Raw genomic sequence first — 18,702 nt, forward strand, 5'->3', positions numbered from 1 at the left:
TGAGGCTAAAGGAAGCTATGAGTTACCTGAGCCCATAGGGCTTCGGAAAACGTAGAGATAGAGAAACTGAGACTAGGTAAGATGGTAGAAAAGGGAACTGATGGTATAGAGATGACATTATTTGGGTCTTATAAAAAAGACGTTTTGGGTGTATTTTGCATTGTTTTAAAGATTTTATTTATTTATTTATTTATTTATTTATTTATTTGACAGAGAGACAGCACACAAGCGGGGGGAGAGGCAGAGGGGGGAAAGAAGCAGACTGCCCACCAAGCAGGGAGCCCCACATGGGACTTGCTCCCAGGACCTCGACATCATGACCTGAGCCAAAGGCAAACACTTAACTGACTGAGCCACTGAGGCACCCCTGTTTTTTGTTTTGTTTTGTTTTGTTCTCAAAGAGAAACAAGGAAACATAGACAGGAATCCAGGTAATAGAAACATGCCAGGTCACAGAGGGGCCGCATTATGTGAAGAAGAAGGAACAATCTTCAAAAGTTAATGAAAAGAAATGTAGTGCAAATGTAAGGACACGTTTCTTTAAATGTAAATTAATAAACTAGTGGAATCCATTACCCCCACGCATTGGCTTAGAAGCAAAACTAGCTGATTAGACTATGGATGCAGCTACAAAGGGAGCTGTACAACCCATGCAGGCCCTGGTGTGGCAACCCCTGCGTGAGACACTCTCGCCTCCTCTGTCCTTCGTTGCGTGTACGGAACTTTGCTTGAGCATTGATGACTTTAGTTTTCCTCTCTTGTGAAAGCCTTGAGAAAGGTGACTCTTTTTCTCCATGTTTCTTCTTACTACTTCCTGCGTTCTTTCAAATATCATGTCTGTTTAAAAGATTAATTTTTAAAAATGACCTTGACCACTCCTTCTGTTGTTATGAAGCTCAGGAAAGGGAAGTGCCACAAATAGAAGAGAGGAGCATTTGGAACAGTTTAATATTCTGTAAGTGCCAGTGAGGGGCCACAGAAGAGAACATTCCATCCCCCTCCTGCTATGGCCTTCCTTCCAGGTTTCCACAAAGATCAGATAGAGGAGATGGCCCCAGGAGAGCAGCAGGACCCAAGCACATGTAACCAATTGCTTTCTTTGCCTGTAGTAAAGTTCACATTTTGATTGCTTCTCCAGATTATGTTGATCCAGACATATTTTATGCAGTCATCCGGATCTTTCTCTCTGGGTAAGTAAAGTTCAGTTGTTTTCCTGCATGAGGCCTCTGTAGCATATGCCAAATTTCTGAGAGGAGATGGGAGCTTCCTATGGCAAGAAACACACCAAGAAACCCTTGCTAGCAAAGTGATCATTTGGATCCACCCTTGGATAAAAGAGGTGGGGTACCACCTGCATGACAAATGACACTGAAGGTTGAATATTTAAGCTTGTAATAATTTTCCTTAGACCATCATATTAGATTCATTTGTATTCACTTAGAATCCCATCTCAGTGGTAGAAAAAAAAAGCCAGTATGTAACCACGAAGCTCGATCATTTATATCCATTCTCTTCCTCTTGTTACCAAGGCAGATGAGAGCATAGAAAGTGGCTTAATAGCTTTCTTCTAATGTTCCTAGAAGAGCTACCCCAAGCCATTTGTTCTATTTGCAGGTCTCTTCTTTTGTCACATAGCCTGTCATTTCTCCGGTTACAGAACTCTACCCTTAGATACATTTCTTCCTTTAAATACATTAGTTCTATCTTGACATGTTTTAATCAAATTCCTTTCCTATTCATATTAATTGAGAGAAATTAAGTGTATTTGTTTGATTTTTTTAATGGTGAATAGGGAAAAACAAAAATAGTGAATGAATGAGGTGAAAAATGTGAAATAGAACTCACCTCGTGTTCCATCTTGATAATGAGGAGATGCTGAAGTGCTGTTGACAGAAAGAATCTGAAGCTGTGCCTGAAAGTAATCAGAGACAAATCCAATACCAAAACCATAGATTTGTTGATTTATCAGTAGATTTAGTGGTATATTACATTGGTGCAAAAAGGGAATGACAACATGAACTCAGTACTTTCTCTAGATTGAGTAGGTCTGGAGTGTGAGACACTCAAAGGGGAGGCCAGTGTGGCCTCAGTCGGGCTCAGAGAATGGAAGCCAGAAGGTCTCCAGAAAATAACTAGAGAGTGATGGGTACCTGATTTATAAGGAAACAAGAAAAATGGGGAAGGGTGCAGAATGGAATTGGGGGTGTTTCTCAGAGTTCAGACTTCTGCTGTATGCCTACTCAGTCCCAAAATCCTCTCCAAAGAGATCATCTATCCTTAGAACTCTTCTTGCTCTCTGTGCATTTTGCATGTGCTCAGGGTTAAGACAAAAGATTTGATTATACAACAGTGATTCCAGCAACAATTGTTAAGCAAAACATGTAGATAGGTTTTGGTAGAATTAGAGAACAAAGGGTCATTTTTAAAAACATTTTAAATAGACCGGAATTAAGAAGTACTTAATTCTGGAAAATCCACTGTGTTTCATTTTGCTGTCAAATTTGTATTTGTGTTAGTCTTCCACTATTGCATAACAAATTTGTGTTAGTCTTCCACTATTGCATAACAAGTTAAAATAGCAGTTTAAAACAACACACATTTATTTTCTCACATTTCTGTAGGTCAGAAGGCCAGGCAAACTCAGCTTGGTTTTCTGCTTAGGGTCTCAAAATGCTGAGGTCAAGCTATCTGCTGGGCTGAGCCATTGTCAGGAGAGTCTGAGGAGTCATTTGCTTCTAAACTCATTCAGGTTTGTGGTAAAATCCAATTTTTTTTTTTTTTTTTTTTTTTTTTGTGGTTTTGAAACTGAAGTCTCTGTGTCCTTGCTGGCTGTCGGATAGGAGGCCTCCTGTTTTCCTTGCCACATGGTATCCTGCAATGCAACCATGGAGCTTCCAATCCTTCTAGCACTTAAATCTCTCCGAATTCTCCTTCTGCCACTAGCCAGAGGAAAACTCTGCTTTTAAGGTCTTATGTGATTAGGTTGGGCCCACTGAGATTATGCAGAAAACTCCCTGTACTAAGGTCAACTGATTAGTAATCTTAATTACATCTGCAAAGTCTCTTTTGCCCTGCTGTATATCATATCGATAGGCATGCAAGCTTATAATATGAAGAATTCTAGGAACTAGAACAGAAATCTTGGGGCAATTTTTTTTTTTAAGATTTTATTTATTTATTCATGAGAATACACAGAGAGAAGAGAGAGAGAGAGAGAGAGAGGCAGAGACACAGGCAGAGGAAGAAGCAGGCTCCATGCAGGGAGCCTGACGTGGGACTCGATCCCGGGTCTCCAGGATCTCGCCCCGGGCTGTAGGCGGCGCTAAACCGCTGAGCCACTGGGGCTGCCCCTTGGGGCAATATTTTTAAAATTCTACCCATCATGATGAAATGGTCACTGCAAGGGCATATTGTTTTCATTAAAATAAGTTCTGGGTCAGTGATGCATTTTATCTTGATCTACATGAATGTCTCCCCTCTGCCTGATTCTCAAAAATATTTCCCATGTAGCACAACTACATCTGAATATCAATACATCTTAAATTTATTGATAAGTGTGGATGACTAGAATCATCTAGACTGTTGAGAATTCCCAAGACTTGTCTTGAAAAATCGAAATCTACTCCCATATTCTTGGTTTGTCCTATGTTTGATTTGTTGTTTTCATTTGCTTTTTTTAAGAAAAATTTATTTGGGAGAGTTTCATCATCTGTAGATTAAAAGTATTCTTTTTATTTCCCTCTCACATTAAATTTCCAGGGAAGTCATCAGCCCCTGTGGAAAATGTCACTTCACTTCTTTCTTTTTTTCTTTCTGTTTACATTTCCTCTTAGGTTTCTTAGAAATATGCTATGAGAAAGACTAAAAATAACCTTGCCTACAGAGATTTGAAAGGAAACTAATTCTTTTCTTTTACCAACAGTAGTTTAGGCCTGAGAGTACACGGGAGCAGTCCTTGGTCTAAGTCAGAGAAATCCTACTTCCCATCCTCAGACTAATCTCATCATAGGTGGAGAACATGGGTTTTCAAAGTAGGTCCCCTTATTTTATCTTTTTGGACTTATGTGCTGGTGTTTTCCCTGTCACCTTCAATGTGGCTTTAACACATCCTCTTCATTTGAGGCACCAAAAAGAGATTGATTGATGTCTCCTGGCCATTTGAGCATCTGAGCTCTTTAGAGCTGGCTGCTAGGTCCTTTCCAGACAAACTTTTGGGTCTACATATTCTAGACATATAATATGGAATTATGGAGTGATATTTTTTTCACTCATTCAATCATCAACTATTTAGTGAGTGCTTACCATGTGCCAGGCACAGTTCCTAGTTGTAGGTATGGTGCAATAAAACAAAATAGCAACTCATTCCCATGGAGCTTACATTCTAATGATATGATCCAGATAATGCATAAATTAATATAATTAAAGTAAGTATATATTATATGTTACAACAATAAGTGATGTGGGAAAGTGCAAAGTAGGACATAGGACATCAGGGAGAGATAAGGATGGTAGCTGAAGTTTCTTATTTATTATGATCTGGGAATGCCACACTTCTAAGTGACACTCGTGCAGGTATCTGAAGGAAGTGAGAACTAAAACACCTAGATATTTATTCCAAACAAAAGGAACAGACATTGCAATAACTCTGAGGTTGGAGCATGCTTGTCATGGAGGAATTGTTGCAACGAGGCCAGTATCACTGCAATGGAATACACACGGGGGAGAATGCAAAAGATAGAAGTGATAGCAAAAGACCAGATCATGTCAGAGCTTGTTGGCTCCTTTCTGAGAGAGAAAGTCAGTAGTAGCAAGTCTGGATAAAAATGACATGATCTCTCTTAAGTTTGAATCACTAATCTATCTTCTAAGTGAAAAATAGATGATTTGAGAACAGGCCTGGAAGCCAGGAAAGTATTAAAAAAGCTATCCCACAATCCAGGATGCTAGCTTGGACTACAGTGGAAGCAGCAGAGGTGCTGAGAAATGTTCAGTTGTGGACATGACTGAAGGTAAAGTAGACAGGATCTGCTATTGGATTGCATGCAGAAGGGAGAGAATAAGATCAGTTGAAGATGACACCAAGGTTCTGGCCTGGTCCACTGAAAGGAAGGAGTTACCATTTTCTCTGATGAGGAAGGCTGTAGGAGGAACAAATTAGGCAAAAGAGAGGGGAAGTTGGGAGCTCAGTTTGGGACATGCTCATTCCTGTGGTGATATCTGTAAGTAGGTGGTTGAATACATGAGTCTGGACCATAATGGAGAGATCCAGGTAAACGTGTATGCTTTTAAATTGTCTTAATATAGTTGCTTTTTAAATCAATGAAGCTAGATAAGACCACTTGGGAAGTGAAAGTAGCAAGAAGCCGAAAGATTGAGCCCTGATAAAGTCCAACACTTAAAGCGTTCATGATGAGGAGGAGACTGTTGAAAGAGACCAGACTGACTATCTGAGATCATCCACAGGATGGCAAAGACAGCTCTGAACCAGTGTGGCCTCTCTTTGCTCACTTTTTCAATACTCCTTCCCCATAAATGGTTATTTAGAGATTTTATTGAAGCAGTGCTCTGAGCTCTGACAAGTCATAAAACTTCTCATAAACCCATTTAATTATGCTGCAGCTTTAGGAAGTAGGTGCAATTTAGGACTGAGACTCACAAAGGTGTGTGCAAAGTTGCAGCGTAATGAATGGAGGGAGCAGAGATTCCAACTCACCTGAATAATATAAAATGGCTAATATTTAGCAAATATTTAATATGTTTCAGGCACTGAGCAGGTATTATTTTAATTCGTTCTCACAACAACCCAGTAAGATGGATCCTAGTATCTCTTACCTGAGGCTCAGAGAGGTTAATTAACCAAGCCAATACTCACCATTAATAAATATCAAAGCTGAGATTAAATTCTTTAACTGCCTGAAAAAGAGCCCTCTCTCCCAATAGCTACAGCATCTTCTAATCTTATGATCAGAATCCTTCCTTTGCTCTCCCCAGCTCTGCTTTCTATGCCTCATCTATTTAGAGTGATGCTGCCCCAACTGCAAAGGCCACTCTGACATTCATGTAGTGGAAACCATAGAACATCTGACCAAACAAGCCTCCAAAGAAAACACCACAGCTCCTTATAGCATTTCCTACCTCAAGAAAGTATTGGAAAAAGGTCATGAACAGCAAGAGCAGTCTGGCTATGGCTCTTGCATGTGTGTAATGCATTTCCCTTCTCTTGAGCAAAATGACTTTTAGAATTAAAGGAAGAAGGTGAGACATCAGTGTAAGCCTGTTATTTAAACCATTCCCAGCAGGGACTGTGGCTTGTTCCTGGCAATAACAAAAAGATTCTATTCCTTAGTAAAAAGTGAAAATCTATATGCAGGCATCTCAAGAAAAAGGAAATAGAAAATTACAAGTTTGGGATTTACATTCTGGTTTCCCCATTTCTAACAATATGGAGCCTTAAAGATTTGGAGTCTTTGTTTATCTGTAAAATGGGTTTTAGAAAAACCTGCCTTCATCTACTCAAAAGAGGTCAAATGAGAACATGAAGGTGAAGGGGGTGTATACAGTAACATGTTGGCAGTACAATTAGAATATGTTCTTGGTGCTATTGTTTTTGTTTTATTATGGAGTCACCCACATAGTCTCTGGAATTAGTCGAGACCTATAAAAAATGTGACCAGGAAATGAATAAAATAGTTGGAGGTAGAAGTAGGGCAACTCAGACACAAAAAGACAAAGAAATGGAATCAAGGTGACAGAAGAGGAGAGGAAGGGAGGAAGACCCACCTCATGTGAACAAGATTCAGGGCCTCAATTCCAGTCCATCTACATGTCCCTCTGGTAACCTGTAGGATTGCACTGTGTTCTCTTTATCGCTGCCCTCATTATCAATACCTGTTATCAAGAATATATTTGACAGAGGTACTCCCGTAAAGTCAGGTAGTATTTACAACTGACAGTTCAGCATGACAACTGTTATAACTGTTTCAAGGAAGGGCAAAGGGGTGTGTGTGTGTGTGTGTTTGTGTGTGTGTGTGTGTGTGTGTTTACTTTCAAAGCTCTACTTGCAGAGTTAAAGATATCAGGTCATCAAGAGTAAGGTTAGCAGAAGGACTGAAGATTATTCCAGAGCCGCTAAATTGCTCCTATGGATCAGCACTGATATCATCTTTATAAATGAATTTTTCTAGTAAATATGTCATAGGAGCAATGCTAAGGATTCTTCTCTAAATATCCTTTACTTCTCTAGAATAACCCTTCAACTGAGTAAAGGAAGGGCTATATTCTGTGGCCTGTTATGATGTTGAAGCATGGTTAAGGACATGTCCTACAAAAATATCCAGTCTTTTGTTCTAAAATTAGCATTGAAATTATGTTTACTTTCTTACTTGACATTTCCATATCAGAAAATATGCTCTTAACTCCTAGCACCCACTCCTTCTCTTTGACTTTTACTCTGGCTTAGATGGAAGGATAACCCAGCAATGCCTGTGGGGTTGACCTATGAAGGAGTCTCCACAGAGCCCTTGAAGTACTCTGGAGGGAGTGCAGCTCAGAGCACAGTGCTTCATGCCTTTGATGAATTCTTAGGTATTTGTCATAGCAAGGAAAGTGGTAAGTCAGAAACTTTCTTTTTCTTTTTGTTCCATAACAGGAAGGAAAAACAGAGATATCTTTACCAATTGATAAGACCAAGTGTAAATTAAAATGTCACAAAGTCTATACTTCTCCCAATCAACCAGGAGGCGATGTGCCTGCCAAATGTTATTGTGTCAAGTCAATTAATATTTGATCTCAGCAGGATATTGGGTTTCACTTCCATCTTAAAACATTGCTATATATCCAGCTGTTTCCTGTAGTTTTGTTTGGATTCTTAAGCAGAAGCTTCCTGTCTCTAAACTGGGAGAGAGATCTGGAGTTTGAAAGCTGTGGCATCAAGTTACTAACTCTGGATATAGCTGGTGATGGGTCTGAGCTCCTCCACTAAAGCCTTTCCTTGTAAAATTGCTGCAACCTCAGGCCAAGTCTGTTTCGACTAGAAGAGGAGTCTACCAGGTTAGAAGCTGGAAATTATTCATTTCCTTACCTGCCAGCAGCAAGCCAATGTTTAATAGTTGCAAACAGGCCCTTCAGAGTACAGATTTTTCAAGTTGGATTAGAAAAAATGACTAGAACTTTGTGTCATAGAGTCCAGTCTCATCCACAAAAGTCAGTTGTCAAGAACTATGATAGTATTAAACACATAATGGATATCCTATAAATGATTGATCTATCTATATTTCCTATAAATATCTATTGATGTGATTTTTTAAAAGATTTTATTTATTTATTTGACAGAGAGAGCACAAGGAGGGGGAGAGGGAGAAGGGGAAGCAGGCTCCCCACTGAGTAGGAAGCCCAATGCAGGACTCAGTCCTAGAATCCTGGCATCATAACCTGAGCCAAAGGCAGACGCTTAACTAACTGAGCCAACCAGGTGCCCCTATTGATTTGATTTTTAAGCAACTTGACGTTGAGGCAATTATGAAAAAACAGTTGGTCATTCTTTATTTTCTTGCCCTTATAAAAGTCTTTTACTTTCCTCCTCCTTAGCATTCCCTCCAAACAAAGCACCTAGGAAGCAAATTTTAGCAGAGTATTTAGCAAATCAGCTCAAGGTTTATGCCTTATATTTGTAGATATCTCCCATGATGATTATTAGCAAGGTACTTTGCTCTCTGTGGGTATACAATACATATTTATACATCGGCTGATAGATCTAGTTCTAACTTAGTTATCTGAGATGTGCTGCTTCATTTTTCCTTCCCATCTCCTATCAGTAGTCAAGGATATAGTATTTGACTCCTATGAGCAAAAGAGCCAGGAATGTAGATTGGACAGTTAGAACAAAAGTGAGTTTTTGCTGCACTAATGTCCAGAAAAGTAGACAGGCTCTCTTATCTTGCCATGTGGAGCTATGACCTTGTTCTGGTTTGTTCCTTTCAGCTGACTTTCTGCACAGGATGAGGGAGTACATGCCTCCTTCCCATAAGGCCTTTATAGAAGAAATCCATTCAGCTCCCTCACTGAGAGACCACATCCTGTCCTCTGGAAATGACCAACTTCTGACAGCCTATAACGAGTGTGTGGAGGCCCTGGTGGAGCTTCGCAGCTATCACATCACTGTGGTGACCAAATACCTCATCACAGTGGCCACCAAAGCAAAGGGCAGGAAGCCAAACCATCTCCCTGGGCCATCACAAGCCTTAGAAGAGAGGGGCACAGGTGGCACTGTAGTTCTGAGCTTCCTGAAGAGTGTCAGGGACAAGACTTTAGAGGCAATTCTCCACCAAAGTGATTAAGAGACTGCCCTCTGCCCAACAATGCAAAACCAGCAAACTTGGGTGTCCCTTTCCCTCTCTCCCTTTGGAGCGCACATGGGCCTGAAGAATAAGAATGTCTGGAATAATCTGAAAGGGATATCAGCCTTATATATGTTCCTGCACTGTAGAACACCATCTCCTCCTGGGTTGAGAGCTGTTTGTCTTCACAGAGGAGAATTTCTGCAGCCAGAAACGTTCCTTTCCCTGATTACTGCTTAATAGCAAACAGCTTTGGACACTTCCTCATTCAGAATGCTACAGAGGAGCGAGTGTGCCCCTATTCTATTTGCAAAGTGTTAGAAAACCAATCTAAATTTCAAAAACCAAATAAAATTGCGTGTAGACAGATGCCCTTGTTGATTTCTTTAAAAAGCAAGTTAAATATTCATACATTCATTCATTTAGTTAACAGCTTATTATGTTCCTACTGAGTGCTGGTTTAGGGATTAGAGCAGAGATTGAAAAAAAAAACCAAAAAACAAAAACCAGAGATTGTCTGGGGCCCCGTCTGGCCTTCTTGCATATGCCGAGTTTGTGGCAGGAGGTTGGAAACGCTCCGATGGCGAAGTGGAGGAAAGACGAGGCTCACATAAGTCTTGGAAGTCACCGGTACAACAATGAATAGTTAATGATGTGGGAACGGATGAGGCTCTTTCACATGTTTCATCAATTTGCAAATTCTATTTTAGTTTCCTTCTTCATTTTTAGAAGAATGATTCTTTCTCCTGACACTGAAAGTTTGTATTTGTAAAATGAGTTAATTGACCTATTGGAAGTAAATGATCAAAATGGGAATAAATAGTAAATCCACATACTTAGTTGACAAATAGATGTAACTTTTTATCAATTCATTATCTATCTCAAGATCTCATTTCATCTAATAATAGAAAGCTAGAAAACTTTAATCTTGCCAATTTAGGGTAAACTCCACGAATTTAGGCTACCCTCCATCCAGCCCCACTATTCACACACACATATTACTGGGACAGTATTTAGATTCCAGAGGACCAATCAAGGAGAGTACCTGATCATTGGGGGTAGCCTACACCCAAGTTAACATCTGCTGACACAGTCCCCCTCCCCATATGGGTACTGGTCGAATGGAGCTTACAGCTTATCTCATCCTGTCTAAGAGGCTTTTCAGATTACTCAGCTTTCAAAGTCCTATATCATGCCACTTGGAAAAAACACCTGACTACTTTCCACATCCCCTAGGCCCTTAAACCCCACTCTGACTATATGTATATTATATGTACTGCATATATACTATAGTATACTATAGGTATTACAGTATACCATACATCATGCTCTCTCTCTCTATATATGTGTGTGTGTGTGTGAAATTCCAAAACCGCAGGGTAGACCAGTAGGCTGGAGGCCCAGCGATGCAACAATTGAAAGACTGGCTACCTTTTCATTTAAATGTTCATCTCGTCCATACAAAACAGCCTCACAAAAACAACCAGAATAATGTTTGACCAAATATCTTGGCATCATGGCCCAGCCATGGTGACATAAAGTTAACCATCAGAAGCCTCCTTGAGAAGAACCTGAATTAGGATCGTTATGGTATCTGACACACACCCTCCCCACATCTTTATCAGAGAAGAATCATCCTTTGTAATGATGGAGAGGAGGTACAAAAATGGCATAGAGTACAGCTATCCCCAAGAGATGCTGGGAAAGGATGTAGCAGTGCATTGGAGAGAAACCCCTAGAGAAAAGCACAGAATACTGCACCAAAAAAACTGACCACATTGACAACTAAAGGCTTTCTATGCTGCATGATCCATGTAGAATGAAACCATCGTCTCTGTTAATAAAAATAACAACCCATTGTTTCTCAAAGTTGATATTATAGGAGTAAGCTTCATCTGGGAAGGGGGATAAGACCTTAAAGTCCTAAACCTTGTACGTGAGAGTCACCTTCATCCATGCTGCTCCACTCTACCTAGTCCTACCGGGGTCAAGGGGTCACCAATTCCTTTTCATACTGTGTCCACATACAGCTAGGATTACTTTAGTAATTTTTAGAAGACTTTAGTAAAGATTCAGGGATGATTTCAAAAGGAAGCAAACAAAAACCATAAAGGAATACTAGTTAAATGGCCTGGGTAACATGCCATGTGCATTCTGCAGGCACACAGGTCCTACACTTCCTCATTCCTAGGCTGTATGCTGGTGAACGGGATCCCCCAAACTCTCAGCTTACAGGATGTCAAACCAAGACAGTGAGGCTCAGAGACTGAGTTTCTCCTCCCCTGTTGTTAGTCTGAAATTTGTTTTTTGTTGTCTCAGTCCAATCTATATTGGGTTAAAATCAAAATAAAACAAAACACCAATGATAAAGAAATGCTTGATACCTGTGAGATCCTATCCAATTTAAGATCTGGGATAAAAAACTTGAGGTAACTACAAGCCAATTATTCCTTCCACAACAATGAATTTCACCCACCAAGTTCTGTCTTGCATTTTCTGGTGCACAAATGTCCTATTTGCTTTGCTAATGGAAGAAATGTTCTTCTCTTTCTTCGTTCATATAACAGTAAACTTAATAAAGAAGTCGGATATCACTGCTTTCTGAAATGCAATCGCTAGTTAATTTTTGCAGTTTAGCATCTGCTTCCCACTAACATTAAAAAACTGAGTTCTTGAATGTAAGCATCATCAAAAATAAATGATTTTTCGTTTGCAAAGTAATTTCCTTTGTAAACTCACAAATCTATTGGCCCACGTGGTTCTATGGCAGCTGTATAGATTTCAAACCAAACTGGATTACGGTATTTGCCTTTAATTATCCACAAATAATTTTTCTTTTAAAGATGTCAGTCAGAATTTGGTGTCACTGTACATTGGGAGCCATTTGCAGAGGGCCTTAGACCCCTACTCTGAGCCTTCACAGGCCATATCTTTCTTCACAAGGCAAGGAGTCCTGGGACCAGTAGAACTTGCCTTTAGGATGATCAGCTTTTTAAAGACCCAATCAGGGCCACAGCCATACTAGACAAAATAACAATAATGATAATAATAAGAAGAAAATGTAATTATGTACTTATCTGTTATTAATTTATCATTAAAATATGAAAAATAAGCAGCCATTTGAAATTATATTGCCATATTTGGCATTATTTACTTCTCTCTTGCATAAATGCTATCATTAAAAAAATTGGCTATTTAACAGTGGCAGTAAATAGTAATTAATAAGACTATTTGAACAAATAATATGTAATTGCTTTCATTTTAATTATGTAAACTTTCCAAGAGAGTTCAGGAAATGTGATGACTATGCTCACAATGTAAAAATCATATTCACACTGTCTCAACACAAAACACAATGGTTCATCCACAGGCAGATCTGCTGCCTACTGTTCCTACTTGGAATTAGGACTTGCTTTAGGTGCTAGCTTTGGTCATATCACTCAGAGCGAGCAGTAATGGGCTGTCCATCACTATCACTGTGAACATGAACTACATTTGTCAACATAAACGGTCAGGGGAAAACTCACTAACAATGACTATGGAAGATGGATAATCAGCACCATAGCCATTTGACACTAAAACAGGGTTACCATCATGTGGATTTTTCATTCTTCTTTTAATCTTTTGACACAAGATTGAAAAGTGGGGGCTTTAAAACATCCCAGTGAAGGTTTTCATAGGACATGGGATTTCTAGTGGTAAACACAAGTCAGATTTAGGTAACCAAGTTTGGTCACCAGACCTGTCCTCTAAGAGCCCACACCATCTCCATTACCATCATTTTCCAAATCATGCTCTGGGTGCCTGGAGCTCCAGAATACCTTGCACAAATGGTCTCAAGAGTGCTAACCCTGTATCCTTACCCAAAGAATACAAAAATACCAAATCAAAGGGATACATGTATCCAGATGTTTATAGCAGCATTACCAACAAGAGCCAAATTATGGAAAGAGCCCAAATGTCCATCCAAATGATAATGGATAAAGAAGATGTGGTACACACACACACACACACACTGGAATATTACTCAGCCATAAAAAGAATGAAATCTTGACATTTGCAACCACATGAGTGGAGCTAGAGTATTTCATGCCAAGTGAAACAAGTCAGAGAAAGACAAATACCATATGATTTCACTCACATGTGAAACTTGAGAAACAAAACAGATGAACATAGGGGAAGGGAAAAAAAGAGAGGAAAGCAAATCATTAGAGACTCTTAATGATAAACAACAAACTAGGGTTGCTGGATGGAAGTGGGCAATGGAGATGGGCTAAACTGGTGATGGGCATTGAGAAGGACACTCGCTGTGTTGAGCACCGGGTGTGATACATAAGTGATGAATCACTAAAGTCTACTTGTGAAATCAATATTACACCATATATTATCTAACTAGAATTTAAATAAAAATTTGAAAAAATTAAAAAAAGAAAGTATCTTTTTTAGGTAGAATAATAGCACATCTTTTATTTATTTGCTAACCTAATTTATAATTTTTACATATGTGTAAACAGAAATGGTACCTGGATGTCCATTTGCACTTTCACCCCAGGCCCTGGCAATCATTGGCAGTGAGGATTGTCTGATGCAGATCAAGCGGGTTAAACTTTGCTTGCAAGGCTGGCTCACGACCACCAGAGGGCAATCGCGACCCGCGATGCTCAGCCCCAAAGCTCCAAGCAAGGTGTGGATTGCCAGCTGATCTCACAGGCCAAAGGTTTTTTCCTAGTTTTTAAAAGTATCTCTTTCTCCACAGTAGCACTGGGTCCAGAAATCCGGAGACGTTATCACCCAGAACCCTGCCTCCACACAGAACCACATAAATCAATCCAGATAGATATCTGTGTCCAAAAGCAAACCATTCTTTACGCATTTTAATAGGGATATTCTGGGTGCTAGAACTGTGGAAATTTGCATTCCTCTTTTTATATTTTTCTTTATTAAAAAGAAAAACATCAATGCTTTTCTTTTCTTTTTTTAAAGCTGGAAAGGAATTCTTCATCTTACTTCCCTGACTAGTCGTATCCGAGGATCTTTACTGTCAGGGAAGCTTAAATGCTGCCAAATTGTGAAGATTAGTAATAGGACTGAGCATTGAAGAGAAAGATCACATAAATATAGGAAACAGGAAAAGCCAAATAACTGCCTTAGGCTTAGAAAAAGGTTAGTTGAGGTTTTGTGTATAAGAGAAGACAACTATCATGACTCATTAAATATTTCTTTCCTCATTGCCCCCTTACCCATCCCAACTCTGTGGCACTTAGCCATGTGTGACTGGTGGAGAACACCTCCTATGACAATAGCTCAGTGATGCAATCTGCACCTGCAAATAGGTGGCCCAGTTAAAAATGTCCTATTACGGCAAGCACTGGAGTTATGGCAAACTCTGGAGAGGGAAATGGGGATGGCCTGAGTCAGTGGACAGAATAGGCAATGTGGCATCTAGCTGAACGGCTCACTGTTACCAAGCTCAACCTGCTGTCAAAGAACAAAAGAGGCATAAAAGAACACAAACTTAGAGTGTCCTAATTTATCATTTTCCTTTTCCATTAACTTCCAGTGACCAATAAAGACACTGAACAGAGAACTTAAAATTCTCATGTGAAACTAATGAAGACAACAAATCTACACTGTATACTACTCAATCCCCTGTAGCTGCATAGTAAATACAAAATTGAGATTAGTGATCTCAACACAGGGTATGAAGATCATACGAATCTACTCATAACGTCCTTCCTTTCCATGGCACCTGCCTGGGTACAAATTCTAGTTCCTCCGTTCAATAAATTTGCAAAATCTTCATGTTTCACTTTTAGGGTAATAATCACACTTACATGGTATGATAATTATATGAGTTATTATATGTAAAAAGCACTCAGACCAGTGTGTACATAGAGCAAACATCATCTAACCACATACTGCTATTGTAATTGCTGTTATTAATTTCCAGGGACTGTTAGATGCACTGTTGAATAGTGTGGAGGAAAGCTTGCTTTCATAAACCCAAGACAGAGTCATAGAAGAGTTCCACTTATTTCTGTCCTCTCAGACTTCACCCGAAAGGAGAAATTTATGATCTAAGAACCCCAGAAAAAGGCCTTTGGAAAAATTGAGAAATTCCTATTGCATTGCTTTCTCATCTTTTTTAGGGAAATATTTTTCTTAGATGGTTTGATTGCTATCACATTCACTACACAAAAACCTTTCCATCACTCCTTCTAAACTCTAAATAATATAAAATATCTAATTTTAAATCGACCCAAAATCATGTCAGCGTTGTGAGAGAAGTGGAGATACGTAGATTTTGAAACAAAACAAAACAACAGCTACAACTAGGATCACAGCTAAAGACTTATTTTCTTTAAAGATTTTATGTATTTATGTGAAAGAGAGCAAGTGCAGAGGGAGAGGGAGAAGCAGACTCCCCGCTGAGTAGAGAGCCTGATGGGGCACCCCCTCCCAGGACCCTGGGATCATGACCTGAGCCCTGAACTGAAGGCAGACGCTTAACCAACTGAGCCACCCAGGAGTCCCCAGAGCTACAGACTGATAAGCATATTGGTAAGAAGGAGCTAATTTTCTGGGAGAAGGAATGCTATATCCTACTACCTGATGGGATGGGCTAAGCTGTAAAGTATGGGAAGTTTATCCTCCACACCTCTAACTTCTCTTGTCTGTGCCACCAACTCTCATCTTGGTGACATCTCTCAGCACAATGTTATATTTTATATAATCAAAAATATCTTAAGGATAAGTTTGTTGTTCTCTAATATTTTAAAATACGCCGGGATAGAATTGTGGCTCCATAGGGTCATTAATGACTCAGGTTTCTTCCTCTGTTCCTTGATGTCTTCAGGACGTTTCTTCCACTTCTTGGTTTAAAATGGCTGCTGGAGCTCCAGCCATTCTATCTGCCCTGAGATCACAAGAAGAAAATGGAAAAGAAGGATAATTTTCTGTTCTTTTTGAGGAAACTTCCAAGAAGTCCCTTACTCTTTTTTTTTCTTCCATTTTTTATTGATCATGTCTTAGTCTCATAGCCTTCTTGGCTACAATAGAGACTAGCAAGCTTAGTCCTTAAACAGAACAACCATACACTTAGCAAAAAATAGTGTTCTGTTAAAAAAAGGAAGAAGGAGATGAATACACGTTGAGGTAGGCAACCAAACCCATCTGTATGCTATCTTTCTTAAATAGCCAAATTTTCTCAGGGCCCTTCATGTTTCTAGAAACTTTTCTTCAGAAAAGAATCTAAAATTCACTCTGTGGTATAAGAGATTGGTAAAGAAGGAAAGCATTAACCTTGCCCAAGGATTTTGAATTACCATAGGCTGAAAACCTTAAGTTAGGTTATTAAGCAATGCTGGTAAATTTTCAAGGGAAGGAGAAGGACAGGAGAGTAGAGGTGGTGTTGACAGGAGCAGGGGATGAACTCCCTCTGAGTTCTGTGAGGCAACCCACACCTCACCTAAAGCCAGGCAGCTGGCACTCAAATCCCAACACTATCTTCAACTCACAGCTAGCTACGCTGAAACAGAAGTCCTGCTTATATAAGTAGCTGCTCTCAGGTTGGAAGAAACTCTAGCTGTTCTCAAGGTCAGGAGTAAATTGTTTAAATGTGTTGCATTCCATAAGTTTACAGCAGTCTACATCTGAAATGTTAGTCCTAGGTCAGAGCTGGAAAATGTTTAGTACGATCAGGATTTTTATGCAAATAAATACCCGCCGTGTAGCTAGATGAGTGTATTCCTCCTATCTGTTGCCCATTTTGGGTACATAGCCTTGCCTCACTGAGCCTCAGAGTCTCGGATTATGAAGTGAGCTGATTGCACTGCATGATCTCTGAGTTCTCTTCTCACATTCAGTGATGCTCTGCTGAGTGTGTAAGAGGTGTTCCTGGGCTGTGTGCACTGGGAATTAGTTCTGTCTGTGATCTTAACCACGAATTATTCTAAGCCCTAGTTGGTTCATTGGCATTTAGGCTGGACTCTACTTGTTTGCATTAAACATAAGGAACATTTATGACAAATACGGTAGTAAATAACAAACTAATTAATTGTAGTTTAATAATGGCATTCACCAGAGAAACCCATCTTCTCCCTTACCTGAAACACCCATCCCATAACCACCAGCTCCATTGAACAGGCCCTCCCTAGGCCATGGCTATCTGTTCCTTCCAAACAGTATCATGAAACATTTGAGCGACTATTGCTATTTGAAATCATGTTATCTTAACTCCTCATCATTTATGATGGCTAATTAAGTCATTCAACTCCATATATAGAGCCTGGAATTCCTCAGAACCTTCCCCTTCTGTATCTTCCTGATGAACTCCCAGGTATCTTGGAAGACTCAATTCAGACATCAGCCCCAGGGGGGCCTGGCTGCAACCCCCCACCTGCCACCTGCAGCCTGGCTGCCTAAAACTCAGACCTGCCTCTATTTCCAGATCTCTTTAATAGGGTATTTGCAATTACCTGTTGTATAACTGCTTCTTCTATGCGACTATAAATTCCATGAAGTCACCGCTGAGTCCCTTGTGCCAGCATAGGAGTATTCGGTAAATATTCTTTCAATGAGTGAAGGAATGAATAAGCTTGGAGAGTGTGTGGCAAGAACCCATTTGGGATAGAGCCAGCAGTACAAACACAGAACTTCTGGTAAAAGGGGAAGAAACTGTCTTACCAGAGAACAGGAGTCTACTTAGCCCTCTAAGATCTGCAGCCTGGGGCAAATTATTTTGTGAGTCTTTCCCTCAATACACTTTATACTAGAAAAATCTTATTTATTTATTTATTTATTTATTTATTTATTTATTTATTTATTTTTGATTTGCCAACATATAGTATAACACCTAGTATTTAAATATACATTGAGCAAAGTCTTAAATGCTGACAGACTTACAGCATGAGCATCAGGCATAACTCAGATAGAAGCATTCAGAGCATACAATAGTAGTAATGCCAAAATAATAATAATACTATGTGTATAATTTCCGAAGTGCATTCACAGTATTATTCCATTTGATTTTTCACCACAGGCTTGTCAGGTGGATACTATCATTATCCAGCTTCAGCTGATAAAGTAAAGAAAATGAAGCGGGGCAGTGAAAGCAGAATCCCAGCCAGCCGTCTTAGTGCCTCTCAAGTATCTCACAGAGGACTTGGTTTTCAGCATTTAGTCACTTGGACTCCTGCCCCAGGTTGCATCTGTGAATTTCTGTGACTCTTGGAAGCAGCACCCCAGATATACAGGATCCTAACATGGTGGCCCTGATTGGTGAGTCTACATTTAATGGCTTTGCGCAGAGATTTTCCCTAGAGTGAATCACCCTTTAGTCAACAGTGAGTCAGGTCATTTAACTCTA

At 39.7% G+C, this 18,702-nt stretch overlaps 1 protein-coding gene and 1 long non-coding RNA gene across 13 annotated transcripts in view; one reads left to right on the plus strand and one right to left on the minus strand.

The window, feature by feature from the left end:
• Positions 1 to 9,705, plus strand: part of IDO2 (indoleamine 2,3-dioxygenase 2) — a 56,042-nt gene extending 46,337 nt beyond the window's left edge. For 10 of the 12 annotated variants that reach the window (XM_077849279.1, XM_077849280.1, XM_077849283.1 and 7 more), the window contains 3 exons: positions 1,139 to 1,190; positions 7,460 to 7,608; positions 8,980 to 9,705. In XM_077849279.1, the coding sequence (XP_077705405.1) occupies positions 1,139 to 1,190; positions 7,460 to 7,608; positions 8,980 to 9,335 (557 nt within the window). In that variant the 3' untranslated portion in view covers positions 9,336 to 9,705. Of the gene's footprint in view, positions 1 to 1,138; positions 1,191 to 7,459; positions 7,609 to 7,872; positions 8,050 to 8,979 lie in introns of all 12 variants that reach the window. The other 2 variants (XR_013353006.1, XR_013353007.1) reach the window with 2 other exon arrangements.
• LOC144284584 (uncharacterized) lies at positions 11 to 17,920 on the minus strand. The gene is made up of 3 exons (XR_013353034.1): positions 17,813 to 17,920; positions 1,846 to 1,912; positions 11 to 1,267 (listed from the first exon to the last, which is right to left on the minus strand). It is a non-coding gene; the product is annotated as an uncharacterized LOC144284584 (long non-coding RNA).
• Positions 17,921 to 18,702: the final 782 nt, after the last annotated feature.

Source organism: Canis aureus, chromosome 15 (genome assembly GCF_053574225.1).
Source record: "Canis aureus isolate CA01 chromosome 15, VMU_Caureus_v.1.0, whole genome shotgun sequence".
NCBI classification, from domain to species: domain Eukaryota; kingdom Metazoa; phylum Chordata; class Mammalia; order Carnivora; family Canidae; genus Canis; species Canis aureus.